Source organism: Sceloporus undulatus, chromosome 6 (genome assembly GCF_019175285.1).
Source record: "Sceloporus undulatus isolate JIND9_A2432 ecotype Alabama chromosome 6, SceUnd_v1.1, whole genome shotgun sequence".
NCBI classification, from domain to species: Eukaryota; Metazoa; Chordata; class Lepidosauria; order Squamata; family Phrynosomatidae; genus Sceloporus; species Sceloporus undulatus.
Window position 1 is genome coordinate 31,778,643 of NC_056527.1, and position 15,678 is coordinate 31,794,320.

The 15,678-nt window shown below is 37.6% G+C and overlaps 1 protein-coding gene across 4 annotated transcripts in view; it reads right to left on the reverse strand.

The window, feature by feature from the left end:
* Nucleotides 1-930: 930 nt before the first annotated feature.
* The window catches only part of SGCE (sarcoglycan epsilon), a 45,060-nt gene continuing 30,312 nt past the window's right edge, over nucleotides 931-15,678 (reverse strand). For 2 of the 4 annotated variants that reach the window (XM_042471807.1, XM_042471804.1), the window contains exons 5-12: nucleotides 14,974-15,172; nucleotides 14,411-14,573; nucleotides 10,948-11,159; nucleotides 10,052-10,078; nucleotides 8,146-8,334; nucleotides 2,127-2,170; nucleotides 1,475-1,509; nucleotides 931-1,214 (exon numbers count right to left, since the gene is read on the reverse strand). In XM_042471807.1, coding sequence (XP_042327741.1) covers nucleotides 1,164-1,214; nucleotides 1,475-1,509; nucleotides 2,127-2,170; nucleotides 8,146-8,334; nucleotides 10,052-10,078; nucleotides 10,948-11,159; nucleotides 14,411-14,573; nucleotides 14,974-15,172 — 920 coding nt within the window. In that variant the 3' untranslated portion in view covers nucleotides 931-1,163. The remainder of the gene's footprint in view (nucleotides 1,215-1,474; nucleotides 1,510-2,126; nucleotides 2,171-8,145; nucleotides 8,335-10,051; nucleotides 10,079-10,947; nucleotides 11,160-14,410; nucleotides 14,574-14,973; nucleotides 15,173-15,678) is intronic. The other 2 variants (XM_042471805.1, XM_042471806.1) reach the window with 2 other exon arrangements.

Consider the following 15,678-nt stretch of genomic DNA (forward strand, 5'->3'; position numbering starts at 1 on the left):
TCAAAAACAATGCTTATTCTCATTTGTGGTTTTGCACAATAAAATATAAATGTTGACAGACTGAGGGATTTTTTTTTAATGTAATGTTTGAAGCGGAATTTTTTTAAAAAGCCAAGTGTTTTTAAATGAATCGACATTAAAACCAGAAAACCCAGTAAGTTTCAACAGCTTTGTTAACTTATTGCACAGCTGATGCTAGAGGAGAATGGGCATTTGTAGGATATTCCATCTAAACTCGTAGAACTTAATGGGCTGAAGGTCCTGTGCATTTAGTGGTGTGAAGGGCAGCAGTAAAAGGTGTTAGGTGAGCCCTGAAAGTATGTATGTATGTATGTATGTATGTATTTATTTATTTATTTATTTATTTATTTATTTATTTATATTTTTATCCTGCCTTTTTCCCAAAATGGGACCCAAGGCGGTGAACATATATAAACATAACAGTTAAAATTGTACAGTTAAAATCATAAAAATATAAAAATTACAAATATAAAATTTTAAAACATACAGAGTTAAAATTAAACAGTCCAAGTCCAACCCTCTCATCTCCCAATAAAACCAAGCCTGCCAGATCTCAAAAGGCCTGTTTAAACAAAAATGTCTTTGCCTGCCTGTGAAAGGCCAGCAGTGTGGGGTCCAGCCTAGTCTCCTGTGGAAGGGAGTTCCAGAGGGAAGGAGCAGCCCCTGAGAAGGCTCTCTCTTGTGTTCTCACCAGGCGAGTCTGGGATGGTGGTGGGACCGAGAGAAAGCCTTCTCCTGAAGATCTTAGGGCTCTAGGTGGTTCATGTGTATAAAGAGGAATGCATCTACAGCAGGATTTTTTGTTCTAAGAGTTACTCAACTATTATTTTGGATTTACCATTTATCACTTTTGTACCATTTCTCTATACATAATGGGATACTACTTAAAAATCTGTAAGAAAGAAGTAATAGTTTAATATTTGTTTATTTTAAATATTTTAATATAACAAATATAAAAGTTAAGTTTTTACAAATTTGTTGAAAATGTCAGGAGTACAAAATGATACAGTACATTTAATAATATGGAATTGCATCATAGCACACTGGAATATTTAATACTGCATGCATGCACACGTTTATCAGTGAAACTCATGCCTCATTGGAACAGATGAGGAAATAAAATATGATCTTGGCAGCTTTATTTACAAATTGATTGCTTCCGTAAGTTTTCTTTCCTCAGGGATACCATTTACCTGTAAATGACAATTCAGACATGTTAAAAAGATCAGAAGCCAACTAAATATACTATTATATTATAGATGGAGAATCTAGGACAGGATTTTTCAATCCTTACCATAGAACTCAGACATCATTGACAACTGATGTGCAAACCTTAGACTGCCTAATTTTCTGGATGAATAGAGCCCAAATTTATTTATATGTAGATTAGATTAATTTAATAATTTACCATTAGTAAATGTTCTTAACCAAGCAGCATTAATGTAATACTTGCCTCCAATCTCTGGAATGTTGTCATTCGAAATTCTCCTTCAGTCCCCGAAAGCAGTAATAAAAAACAATAGTTTTGAATACAGTGCCCTTTAAAATGGATTCAGGTGCAAATCTCCAAACTGCTTAAGAATTTTAAGTCCATCAAAGTGCATATAACTTCTCCCTCAATTGTAAAAGTTTGTTCTATTTGAATAATAATTTGGAATAGAATTATTCCAAAATAGCAGAATAATAGAAAAGAGAATCTGAATAACAGATGGATAGGCTCTCTTAGTCTATTGCATCAAAAACGATCGTTGAAAAAAGATGGGAGGGGGGAAGCAGCTTTATGGTAGCATAAAATTTTTTGGAGGGGGAGAAGATTTCACAGGAAGCATGAACTGGTTATTCAAAGTTGGCAGTTTTACACAACTCCATTCAATGCATGAAGTGGATTCTAATTCCTAAAAGCCTATGCTGTGTAATGCATTAGTCTTTAAGATGTTATAAGACTTTGTTGGTTTTATTGTATTTCAACACCTTGTGCTTGCCATTTTATTTTTATTTTAATGGCTGTCTTTGAGACAGCTGCAAATGAAAATATTTGGCTCTTTGAAGAAGGGCACATACAGACAATATGATTCTGATTTTTTAAAAATAATAATAATAGTCACCTTCTGTTTGCTGCTGTGGAATCTGAGTCTGATGTGGCAGGTTCCTATAAAAAATAATAAGTAAAATCTCCTTACATGAATTAATGAATGCTATTACAAAATCTAAACAATAAGAACCAACACTTCTTTTCTGAAATAATTCGGTATTCTAAAAAGGTTGAATGGCAACATTAAACTACTGTGTTTCTTCTTTATGACAACTTGTTGCCATATAGAAATCTAGAAATCCACACATCCTTTTAAAAAGATGTCTCTTGTGTTTTCCTAATTTTACTCCTGGAATATGATAAAATTCCAGAGATGATGGATAACTGATAAGTCCCAAAGGTTTGTAGAACAGGGAGGTGGCTATGGATTTTAAAATCAGAATTTATTATATACTGAGTAGGCACGCTATTGGCAAGAAACACACAAAACTGATTTATAACCCATTTTGGAATTATAAATTTATTTTTGTGGTCTTTGTCACACACACACACACACACACACACACACAGATTCCTTGGCTATCCATCCTTCCTAGTTCCTTTTTTTTACCATCTTGCCTGATTAAATGTTCTGAAAAACTCAATAGTTTGCAGTGTATTATAAGTATGGAAGGCAAACTGTATTAGTGTTCTAAAAGGTACCTGGCATTAGGGCTGGTATTGCCCTAATGGAGATTGTTTTTTGTTTTTTCCAATTGCAGAGAAAAGGACATGTCCAGTTCTTTGTGGTCTCTCCAATTCATACAAATGGATTATCCTGTGCCCATGCAGTGCATCATTCAGAACCTTTTAGAATGTTCCAGAAGCATTTTGGCTTCCTTTGGAATCAATCCAATACAAATAACACTAATATGCCTGCCACTATGTACTGAGCATCTGTGTACAGCAAGCTCCATTGATTTCAATGGCCGCACATGCACATGTCCCTGGGAGAGTGGGACTTGAGGTCTCACAGTTTTTGCCATCTGCAGAGTAGTCCAGAATGGAAACATTGTGGATAAGAAGGATCTGCTGTATGCTGATAAGGTCTAGACCAGGGCAACAGTTCAGAAGAAATAAAAATAAATGGATTTGTTTATGTATATATACATACCCACACATATATATACACACATTTCCCCTTCCAATGCTCTACAAAGATATATAATTAATATCAACAAATGGCCACTCAAGTTATAATGTAATTAACAACTTATTTCTAAGTCTGGTATGCTGGCAACTAAATGTTTCCACCAGGGGGCACTTAGAATTATAGAAGGATTGTGTTCTTTCATTTGCCTACAAAGCAACTGTTAATACAGTATTTCTTCAGCAAATTGTATACCAAATTCAGTCTGGCCCAAGCTGTTCTTAATCTACCATGATCACCATGGGCATATGACTCAACACGCAAGAATGAAACTAGATTAATTCTTAGGAACATTTTTGTCACTATTAGGAACAGTTTATAAAATATTTGGCAAGCAACATTATAGTTCTCTCCCACCACAGGATCACATTTTTCATAAATTTATATCAAGAATGCAGCTGCCCATAGCCAATACATGAATACTCTCTGTATGTGCTTTCAACTTATGGTGACCCCATGAATTTTATAGGGGTTTTTTTGGCAAGCAATATTCAGAGGTGATTTTGCCAGTTCTTTCCTCTGAAATATACCCTACAGCACCTGTATTAGTTGCCAGTCTCCTATCCAATTACTGACCAGGGCTGGTTCTGCAGAGCATCCAAGATTAAACAGGATCTGGTGCCTTTGGGGTATTTACATGGCCTTTAACAAATACATTCATCCCTCCATATTTGCAGCTTTGATATTTGCAGCTTTGATTAGTCACAGATTTGATTAATATGTTCTCTCTAGGTCCTCCAGTGCAACTCTGTGGTCAAACTAAAATTTACACTGAAAGACCTAGATATTCCTAGAGAGAACACTCTACTAGGCATTTGTAGCTCCTCCAGTGCAGTTCTGTGGTCAGTGTCTGTTGGACTGGAGGACCTAGAGCTTCCTAGAGAAGTGTCCTCTCAGGTAAAATTAGTGTTTTTGTTATTTGCGTTTTTTCCATATTCATGGGGTTCTTGTGCCCCTAACTCTAGCGAATATGGAGAGACAAGTGTAGTCCTTTGCTTACTGCCAGTTGATGCCTCATCTCTCTTGTGTGCATCATCATACACTCAGAGTTGGAAGAGATCCCAAGGGCCATCCAATCTAACTTTATTCTGCCATGCAGAAATACAGAATCAAAGACATCCTGACAGAGTACCATCCAGCTTCTGCTTAAAAAGCTCCGAAGATGCCAAAGCAGCACATTTCACTGTTAAACAGTGTGGGTAACCCCAAGTTCTCTCTTTGTGGCAAAGGAAACATTCAAGCATGTGCTAATGCCCATCATTGCCAAAGCAAGACAAAAATTATAGGACCAAAAATTTAGCTGAGTAGACCCTTGGTTCTTTCGCCCATTTTCTGTACCCTGATCCAAGGACAGCTCTTTGCTCCTGCTAGTTTTGAAACCATTTTTGTCTTCACATTCTCACCAACTCCCATCTATGTTTTCCAGTTCCCCCACCCCACATTAATCTCATAATTCTCCTAAATAGCCTATGCAGCACATAAAGATTCTAATAGACACCAGTGTTTTCCTTACTGTTCCTCCAGGAGCCATTTGTTGTTAACTGCCCCCGAGTTGACCATGACTCATGGCGATCCTGTGGATTAGACATCTCGAAGACTCCCTATCCTCCACTGCTCTGCTCAGGTCTTGTAGATTCAGGTCCATGACTTCCCTAATTTAGTCTAGCCATCTGACATGCAATCTTCCTTTCTTTTTACTACCTGCTACATTTTTAACATTACTGTTTTTTCTAATGAGTCATGCCTTATCATGATGTGGCTAAAGTACTACAGCCTCAATTTGACCATTTTGGCAATTAGGGGAATTTCAGATTTGATCTGTTACAGGATCCATTTGTTTGTCTTTTTGGCCATCCATGGGATCCTAAGCACTCTAATCTAACACTACATCAGAAATGTGTTAATTTTCTTCCTATTGGCTTTCTTCGCTATCCAGCTTTCACATCCGTACATGGTGATGGGGAATACAATGGATTGAACAATCCTCACTTTAGTGTTCAGTTGTATATCTTCACACTTTAGGATCTTGTCTTGTTCTTTCATATCTGCTCCTCCCATTCCAAGTCTTCTGATTTCTTGACTGCAGTCTCCATTCTGATCAATATTTGATCTAAGGTATGGGAACTCTTTAACTACTGTATGTTGATTACCTCATTATCTAGGTTGAATTTATGCAGATCCTCCATGGCCATTATTTTTGTTTTCTTTATGTTCAACAGTAAGCCTTTTTTTACAGTATCTTCTTTTACCTTCCTTAGCAATTGTTCCAAGTCTATGATGTTTTCCACTAGTAATATTGTGTCAGTCCCATATCTTAGATGGTTGTTGTTCCCTCCTATTTTCACTCCTCCTCCACCTTCTAAACCTGCTCTTCATAAGATGTTTTTCTGCATACAAGTTGAACAAGTAGGTTGATAAATGCAACCTGGCCTGACCTTCTTGCCAAACAACCATTCTGTTTCTCCATATTCTGTTCTAACATTGGCTTCTTGCCCTAAGTACAGACTTTTCATCAGGACTATCAAATACGCTGGCACTCCCTTGTCTCCCATGTCCCAGGAGTCATTAGGAATGGTAAACATCTGCTGTTCCTCTCACCTCCCCATTGACTCAGCTACCTTTTCACTGCCAGCCTTGTTCTCTTTTCTTACCCTCAAACTGGAGAATCTAAATTAGGTGGAGGAGCTGTCTGATCTGAGGGCTTGATGTGCTAATTCCACTTAGCACCTCCACGGGGCCTGAGACTAAAGTGATTGCTGAAGCAAAGGAAGAAAATGAAGATTTAGAGGTTGAGGGAGGTGAGATTCTGGGAGTGGTGATGGTTGTGCCAAGTCAAAATAAATTATTATTGTTATTTGAAAAATCCCCAAATAGTTGGTGTTAAATTCAGTATTAACCAACCATAACTGCTGTGAACATTTCTAGACAGTTCTAGAGTGTGTGAGGTATTTTATAGCTTTAAAGAGCTGCAAGTTTCTAAAATCTTCAGTTGCAGGAGGCCATTTTAAACCATCTTATTCTGCTGGCGGACATCTTGAATTGCGCCAAATGGTGAATCCAGCTTATCTGTTTCAATATCCCATGCAGCAATATGTAGCCATGACACCCTACCTGGTGTCAAGGGACATGTATTCTTTTTAATGAAGATTCATTCATTCAAACATTTGATCCATTGAATTATTTAACATAAAAGATTTTATCCATTATGGCTAATGAACATTTTGAATTCAAAGACATGGATGTGTTAGTCTGCAAAATCAGTATGCAAAAGGATCTTGTAGCCCCTTTCAGACTAACTGAAAGAGTGAAGTTGGTAGCATGAGCTTTCATAGAATTGAGCCTATTTCCTCAGATGCATGGGGGAATGCGTCTACAACGTCTCTCTTTTAGTTAGTCTCAGAGGTTATACAAGATCCCTCTGCAGATGAATTTTTTGAAGATCATCATTAGCAAACATTATCTGCATTTCAACCAACTGTTGGTTCATGACTCTTTTTCTCTCATACAAAGGGTTGTTCCTGCCAAAAAGTCCTTCTATATGGCTTCAATCGAGATCCAAGTACACACAGCCACAACACTGGAGATTATCAGACAGTATGGAACACCCTTGTCCCATCCTCTTCCTGTTCTTATAGCGCGATTGTGAGAAGATTTTCATACGATGTTGCGCTTATCTTGTCAATGTCCCATCATTAAACTGTGATTAACTGCAATCATGCAGAAGACTTCCACATGGCATCGCGCTGATCCTGCCATTGTCCCATCAGTGAAGTGGAATTGTCCTGTCCTTGGCCTTCATTTTGTATTAACGGAAGAATGTGTTAACGCAGTTCTACTTCACTGACAGTTTAATGACAGGATCAGCGTGAATGTATGAATGTCTTTCGTGTGATCTCTGTCACAGACAGGATAAGAACGGGTTTCACTCCCATCCCCTGTCTGATAATCTCCATTGCCTAACACTCCTGCTGAGCCAAAGCCCAGAAAAAACCTGTTTCTTCTGTTTCCCAGTACCCAAAGGAGCAGCAGGAGGAAGAAGAAACTTTCCAAGATCCCTGATGGCAAGCAACAGTTCAAGAGAAGCCAATGACTTGGAGATACTGCTCAGAATCCTGCTGATCTCCCACATTAAGTTCCCCTATAGAAGCAGCTAGGCATTCTTGTCTAATGTAGAACATCACATTCTGTACAAAGTTACATGTGAATGTGCATTCAGTTGTACAATTTTGCCATTCAAACACAATGGTTGTGTGGAACAATCAATACATAATCCATTATGAGGAAATTATGAGGCTTCTGCCTTGATGTTCAAGGCTTGAAACATAGCACTGGTGGTCACGGTTTGATGATATGGATTATTTACAAAACCTCTGAAGCCTCTGAAGGGAAGAGAATTTTTGGGTTCAACCCTATATAAAGGGATCTCTTTCTTGGAAGCTGCTCTGACTTTCAGGAAACTACTGTGTTTTACACTACATCAGCAGTATTCAATACATTTTTGTTGTCGCATCATAACTATTTATAGCAAATGTCAAGCCTAAATAAGGCTGTCTGAACCAGGAACAGAAGCATTTGTCTTAAAAGTTACGCCACACCATTTTGTAGCTCATCCTATGTGGAGTAATAGTTTTCAATTAATTGTGTTTTCAATATAAAATATGACCTAGAGCTCTTCACAGCTTTAGTTTTCTTTTAAAAAAATTTAATGAGCTTAACTTATAACTAACATCTTACAAAAGTGCATTACTGGATTGTGTAACATGAAACTTGCTGTTTTAAAGCATCAAAAATTGTCTTACAGCATGAAGTCCCCAGTGCTATCTGCACAATGAAAGAGGTCAGCAGGTCCACAACAAAACATAATTAAAATATTTGAGTTATAGACATCTTTAATTATACTTACTGCTGTGTCTGCATCAGTGGCATGCTAGTGTGGTCATAGCTGTCTGGGTGAACCGGTGGTACAATCTCACCAGTGACTGGGTGAAATACTGGAAGCGTTGAGAGAGGCCATGCTATCTCTCTGTTTTTAGACATTTCCCGAAGTTCTTTTGTGGATTTCTGAATTGCACTGTGGTGGACGAGCTGGATACTATATAAAAAGGAAACAACATTTCCCCCCATATTTACTGGAATTGCTTGTCTTGTAAAAACAAACAGCACACAAGTTGCACAGAATTTCAAGTAATTTGGCAGATTATGACAAACCAGTTTCAAAACAGAAGATTCATTTATAAACAAATTCCAGATTCAACTTTATCTGGAAAAGGAAAAAAACAAAACCCATAATTCTTTTTAGAGAAGTGCCGGGACTTATAAAGCCCATTGACAGCATCCAGTTCACACTCTTCACTAAAGTCCCAACGTTCAATGTGTGTTTGCATTACGCATGTCTACTTTTTCCCCCTTCAGGTGGGGGTATCTGTATGGAAACAGAATATAAAGGGGGGGAGCAGTAAACCCTTTCCTTCAGTAAAAAAAACCTCTCCTATGGTACACCTACATGGTAGAAATAATGCTGTTTGATACCACTTTGAGTGCTACAACTCCATCCTATGGAATCCTGGTATTTGTAGTTTTACAAGGTCTTTAGCCTTCTCTGCCAAAGAGTGCTGGTGCCCCACAAAATTACAAATCCCAGGATTCTGTATGATGGGGCCATGGCAGTAAAAGTGGTTCAATCTGCATTATTTCTACAATGTAGATGTACCCCTACCTCTACAGCAACTAGCTCCAGTAAGGAATCCCACATTGACACCAACAGGAGTTTCTCTCTTGGCCAACAAGCAACTTTGGAGAAAGAGGGCAATTTTCACAAAGACTCAAAGCAACAGCATCCCCACCCTTACAACTGTTGTTTAGAACAATGCATTTCAAGCTACCTGATGTGGGGGATCCACAATTATTATCATTATTTTTCTCCAGTGTGCCAAAAACTGGTACTATTTGTACCCAATGGCTACAATTTTTTTCTTTCCTGGAAACTCACCAAGGACCGCCAGCAAGGGTTCATGGACCAACACTGGTCCATGGACCAGACCATAGTACTTATTTAGAAGAGGGAAAAAACAGACAAATTATATACAATCATTCATATAGCATCATCTCTGTTTCCCTGGCTGCAGTCCTAGGCAACGGCTTGATAAGTTACATGTGCTCTAGAGAAGACTCTCTCCAGATGTTTTGGATTTCAGCTCTCAGAATCCCTGATCTTTGGATATGTTCGCTGGACTTCTGGGAAAATGAAGTCTAAAGCATTTGGAGGGTTAAATTTAAATGACTGTATGAGCCTGCAGTATTCTTGGTATGTAGATGAAACTCCATGAAATCAAGTGGAAATATTATTTTTAATTTGGTAAGCTTTATAGCAGGGGTAAACCATTTCTGGCCTATTAGATGCTTTGGACTAGAACTCCCACAATGCCTGTTATTGCCTATGGTGGCTAGGGCTTCTGGAAGTTGAAGACCAAAATAAATGGAAGGCCAAAGGTCCCCCACCCCTGCTTTATCTTTGGCTTAGGTTACACTTAAAACTTTTCACTATTTTTTCCCTTTACCTTATATAATTATCGGCAGTAAATCACAAGCCTGAAATGACTATTAATATTTGGTTTCTGACCTGTTTTATTATGAACTTTTAAACCCTTTTTATTTTATCCTACTTGCTACAATTTTTTTCAAAGCAGCCATCACAAAGATGAAGAACAAGTTAAGGAGAATGAAGATGGTATACATGTATGAAGCATGACAAGCTACTGGGAAATGAAAATTAACTGATGGAAGAAAATAACAGGAAAGAAGACACTTACTCTGGTGTTTGCATGTTTCTCTTTTCCCTAAAAATAAAACAAAAGTTATGAATTAAATAATAGCATTGATATTTGGAACATTAAATCTAACTGCTGATGGAAATAGTACATGATGTGGAAATGCTGACCCTGCTACAAATGGTCATGATTCCAAGAAGCTGTGTGTGAAGACATGCAGCCAACAACTCTGTGCACCCTGAAGCTGCCTTTGAAGATTTGCCACAGCAGCTCTAATAACCAAAGAGGCAGACTATATTTTAACAGAGGATTGCCTCTTTAGCATCGTGAGCAACTCTGGTATATCATACAAGACTTCAGCTGCTTGTAAGGGATTCTGTTTTCTCCATGTATACAGCTTGTTTGGATCATGACCATTTATGCAACTTAGGAGCATTTACCATAACGTTTATGAAAAAGCATGGGTGAAAGCACATAAAGAATGACAGAGATGGAAGACGCATACACAGAGAAGTGAATATGCAGGTTAAAAGGATAGATGTTGGGCTGAAAGGTTCCTAGAATATGTGTATGTAAAATGGAAGAAATTGTGTTGCTTGCTGCTTTCATTTTATGCTTTTAGCTTTTATAACCCTAAATTCAGTTCACAATATTGATCAGTTTTATTTTAATTGTTAAGAGATGTTGTTCCCTGGAATTAGCTTCAAATTAATGGCATTTAAGTAGTTTTGTGGCCAAGTTCCTCAGTTTTGCAGTTTCATAATAAATCAAGAAATATTTCTAGTACCAAAGTTGACTAATTGGAGTAATTTTACTGCATGTTTTAGAAATTATTAAACCTGTTTTATGAACTGAATGAAGCTCAACTACTGAATTTCTCAAGTGCCTGTGAACTTGCAAAATTATACAATCATTTGCAAAGCATTCAAAGTACTCACACTCCTTCCCTTCGGCAGCACATAATATAAGCAAGTATTAGAAAAAGCACCAGTGCTATTGCAGAGGGTACTGCCAATGTAATGAGGAAATCAGAATAATAATCCCGACTTTTCAGACTTTCCAAAGGGGGCTTGTATTCGCCAGCATCTGGTAATATGCCTTCACCACGAATCACTTCTTGATAGGTAAAAATGTGCTGTGTTATATCAACCTGATACCAAAAGACAAGAAGTAATTTAACTTTTTTTTTAAAAAAAGGAGGGGGGAATCAAAGTCCAGAAAACAGTGCAACTGACAACCTCCATTCATTCCAACAAAGCTTAAACACTAGGCAACCAAAATCACAATTTATTTTTAAGCATGCTTTGCACCATAAAATTCATCTGCAGGGGAAAAAAAGACCAAAATTAAAGAAAAGCAATACTTTTGGTCTTTTTATTTAAAGTACAGTGCCTGCTCATAATGCTAAACCACGAGCAAAAAGAAAAGGGAACTGTTGTTTAAAATAAGCTCCAGTCAACTGCTAAGCAAATCATTTATAAAAAAAACTCTTCCTGCCTTCCTTGTTTAACAAACTAGAGCTTACTTTAAGCCACAGGTCTTGATTTGAATGTGGAAAAACAAGCCATTAATCTGCTGAAAGGAAACTGAATTCTGGCTGATTCCTCATCCTGGCCACAAAGGAATGAGAAAAGAAGATGGGTATTGCACAATACCCACAGTTCACACCTTTCTGTTCATGCACGTAGCCTGAAACTACAGTTTAGTGTAACATAGAAATACAATGGAAACTCACTTGGTTCATTACTTTTGTTTTCATTTTGGAACAGTCTAATGTAGCCAATCTACTTCATTGTAATCACCAAAGAGTCACAAACCACGTGAGAAAACTGGACATGGTTTTAACGTTAAGCTCCTGCACCATAATCTGCTTTTAACTCCATGTGATGAACCATTGGGATGGGCCAAAAAATACTTAAGAGTATAAAATGCAGAATTTGAAGACTGACATCTGTCAAGGGTTTTCCTCAGTTCATCACAACATCTGCTACAGGGCTCTGCTGTGTTTGATAGTAGTGAAGATACTGTATGGATGCTTGAGATCTTGACTGAGGATTCCCCCGATACTTTTTCAGAATACTAGAGAAAGGGATCCATATCTCTTAGAAAAGCAGGCAGTAATGCCGAATCACCTATTCAGCAAGGAGAGCTGATCAGCATTATTTCTGACAATCTGAGGAAGGCTATGGGCTGAAAATCCTGGCTGCTGAATTGGGATGAGGATCTGAATGTAGAGCATCCGTTATGACACATGATTTTTTTCCCTTTAAGCTTCAGCTACATATACAATTGGCCCTCCATATCCACCAATTCTTCATCCACGGATTCAACCATCCATGACTTAAAAATATTCCCTCCAAAAAAACATCCAAAAAGCAATTGATTTTGCCATTTTATATAAGGGACACCATAATGGGACCTGGGCATCCATGGATTTTGGTATCCATAGGGGTCCTGGAACCAAACTCCAGTGAATACCAAAAGCCCACTGTATATGGACTATAGCTGGCCGGGGGCAGAACTAGAAGAGAGGAAATCCCCAAGAATTCTATAACTTACTTTATAATTATTAACCTTGGGTTTCAATCTCCATATTAGCTCTTTAAAATCCACGAGCATTCTAGTTCCCAGGCAATGGGAATTGCATAAAATCATAAACACTATTCAGAATTCCCTGCATGGAAAGTTAGACAGATGAAACATAATCACAACTAAGGATTTGTTTAGCAATGCTTTGCTGGTTATTATCTAAGATTAAGGATTGTGTTGCCTTGAGGAAAACAGAAGCTTGAACAAGGCTTACAGAGCAAATTCCAGGGCTTCAAAGAACTACCAAGTCTTATTTCTTAATGCTAATTCTTAAGTAACTTAGAGATTGCATGAGATCTTGATCAGAAGTATTTTCCAATTCTATTAGATGTCAGGAATTCAACCTGGGATCTTTTGTATTCTAAGCACATGCTCTATTACATGGTTCTCATAGTGGCTAATCAAATGTCCATAGGAAACCCTACACAGAACATGAAGTATTATGAGAAAGGGATAAAACTTTTCTCTGTGTGTATTTTCTCCATGACATGCATCATTTCATACACCTGTATTATATCTTCTTTACTTGCCATTTTGAAATGGCAAGAGGGGTTACTCTGTCCCCTTACTCATTTTAGTTACCCCTTTCTACAACTTTTCAAGCTTCACAATATTTTTCTTGAGATGTGGTACACAGTATTCCAAGTGAAACTGGCCCATAGATCATACATGGGTAATGTTATTATCAATTTTATTTTCATTTCTAGTCTCACCATGGAATTTGCCTTCTTCAAGCTACAGCATGCTGTGTTGGCATTTTCATTAAGCTACCCATCAAAATCCCAAGATCTCTTTCCTAGTCAGTCTTTCCTTGTCAGTCACTGTCAGCTCAGATCCCGTCAGTGTATATGTGAAGTTGGGACATTCTGTTAACAGTGCAAAACTCTTTCCACTTACATTGAAATGCACATTATCTTTGTCTATCTGTCCATCTATCCATCATCCATCTTTGTCTTCAAATGCTTTCCTCTAATGTTTCTAAGTTCTGTGTACCGAGGGCAAAATATTCATTTGTTTTAGAAATGTATTTATTCATTTGATTTATTTTCTGCTTTTCTCCTAAATAGGACTTGCAGCAGAGGAACTCAGAGTGGCTAGAAACACAGAGTAACTAATAACCAAAACATCAAAAGAACAGAACAAAAAAATCCAGTTCAACTGAGCTGCCCCCTGCCCAGTGAACTCTTCCAAGAAACAGGTTTCTACCAGACACTGAAAAAGCGTACAGTATCAGGAACAACTAGGTTTCCATATGGAGGCTATTTCAGAGAATCAGCACTACAAATGAAAAAGGCTTAGTCCATTGTACCTATCCATTGGTGCTCATATAACAGGTTCACACACCATCCTGAACTCTCTTAGAATCACAGTCGAAGAGTTGGAAGGGACCCTCAGAGCCATTAAGTCCATCTTTCTGCCATGAAGGAATATGCAGCTAAAGCACTTGACTATGCAACCTCTATTTAAAGATCTGAATTGAAGGAGATTCCACCACCTTCCAAGGCAATCCAGGTTTTACTGTCTTGATTTCATCTGATTTCAGGAGCTAAGCAGAATCAGGCCCAGTAACTTGTATGGGAACCACCAGAGAATACCTAAGATTTTCAAATGGCGGGGGGGGGGGGATTCTGCCTGAAATTGAGGAAATCAATTGACACCAACGAGCTATGTGGTCTGAGGGTCTTACTCAGTATGAGATTTCCTGTGTTCCTAATATATTATTAATGTGTCAGTAGCATCTACCCTCCATAATATTATTTTAAACACATTATAGTTATGAGTGTTCCACAGTGAAGTTAACAAGTAACTCACCAAAGAGATTTTACACCAGTCTATGTGAAATTGAGTACGAAACTTTTTATCACAGGTTATGGCAGGTTCCATTTCTTGACTACATCTTAGCTGATTTTGTGGGTTTTCAACTTCCCGTAAGCAGGAAGAAAAAGTAACATCCGCACCAACCATAACATAGACTCTGCAAAGAAACATTGACAGTTTTAGGATGGTTGTTCACAAATCTTTGATCCATGGCCTGGAGCTGAAGATTATATCCTGTGTTCACTTCTTCATTGTTTGATCAATGGCCTGGAGCTGAAGATTATACCCTGTGTTCACTTCTTCATTGTTTCAAACTCTGCTTTCTAATACAAAATTCATTCTTAAATACGTGAGAAAAATTATTGTCTATAATGACACCTTGTTAAATATAAGCACATGAAAGCTGGAAGCAAAATACAAAACAAGTTTCATGTTGCCGTCTGAAAATTTCACAAAAACATATTTTAGGACAGCAAAGCTTAATTTTTTAAAAAAATCTCAATCAGAGCTAATTTTTAAAAGGTGTAAATATTCTGCTAACACCATTACTTACTTACCCTTCTTTCATATCATTAATAGGAAGTGGGACTCTGCCTCCCCTATCCAAAGCTGAGGTGATGTTTATGGCACTCAGGTGCTCTGGTTGCCAAACATTTTTCACAGCCCCAAGGAAATCTCCAAGAACCTCACTTGCCAGCATTTCTTCAACATTCATGTTTTTAATAAAGAATTCTGCTTGATATCGCATAGGAAAATCTGGATTACAGAGAAAAATTAATTGTGTCTTAGATTCTTGTTAAATTTCCAAAATAGCCAGAATAAGAAATTGGAAATTATTTATTTATAATGAAAATTCACCTACTTCATAAAAATCACCTTGATATGAATTATATATCAAATGTCTGCTTAACTAAAAATGTCTTGGCTTGCTGATAAAAAGCTAACAGGAAGGGGGCCAGCCTCGCCTCCTGTGGAAGGACATTTCAGAGGGTGGGAGCAGCCACTGAGAAGGCTCTCTCTCGTGCCTGTGATTTCGGTGGGTCCAAGAGAAAGCCTTCTCCTGAAAATCTTCTCCTGAAAATGATTACTTAATATGTATGTGTCTTATCTGTCCTTTTAAACTGATGTGTGTTTTTAACTAATATTGTTTTTAATTAACGTTGTATATTTGTTAATCTGTTGTTGTTCTTGTTGTTCCTCACCTCAGTCCATGGGAAGAGGTGGGTAAATCATCATCATCATCATAATATATATAAAATTAT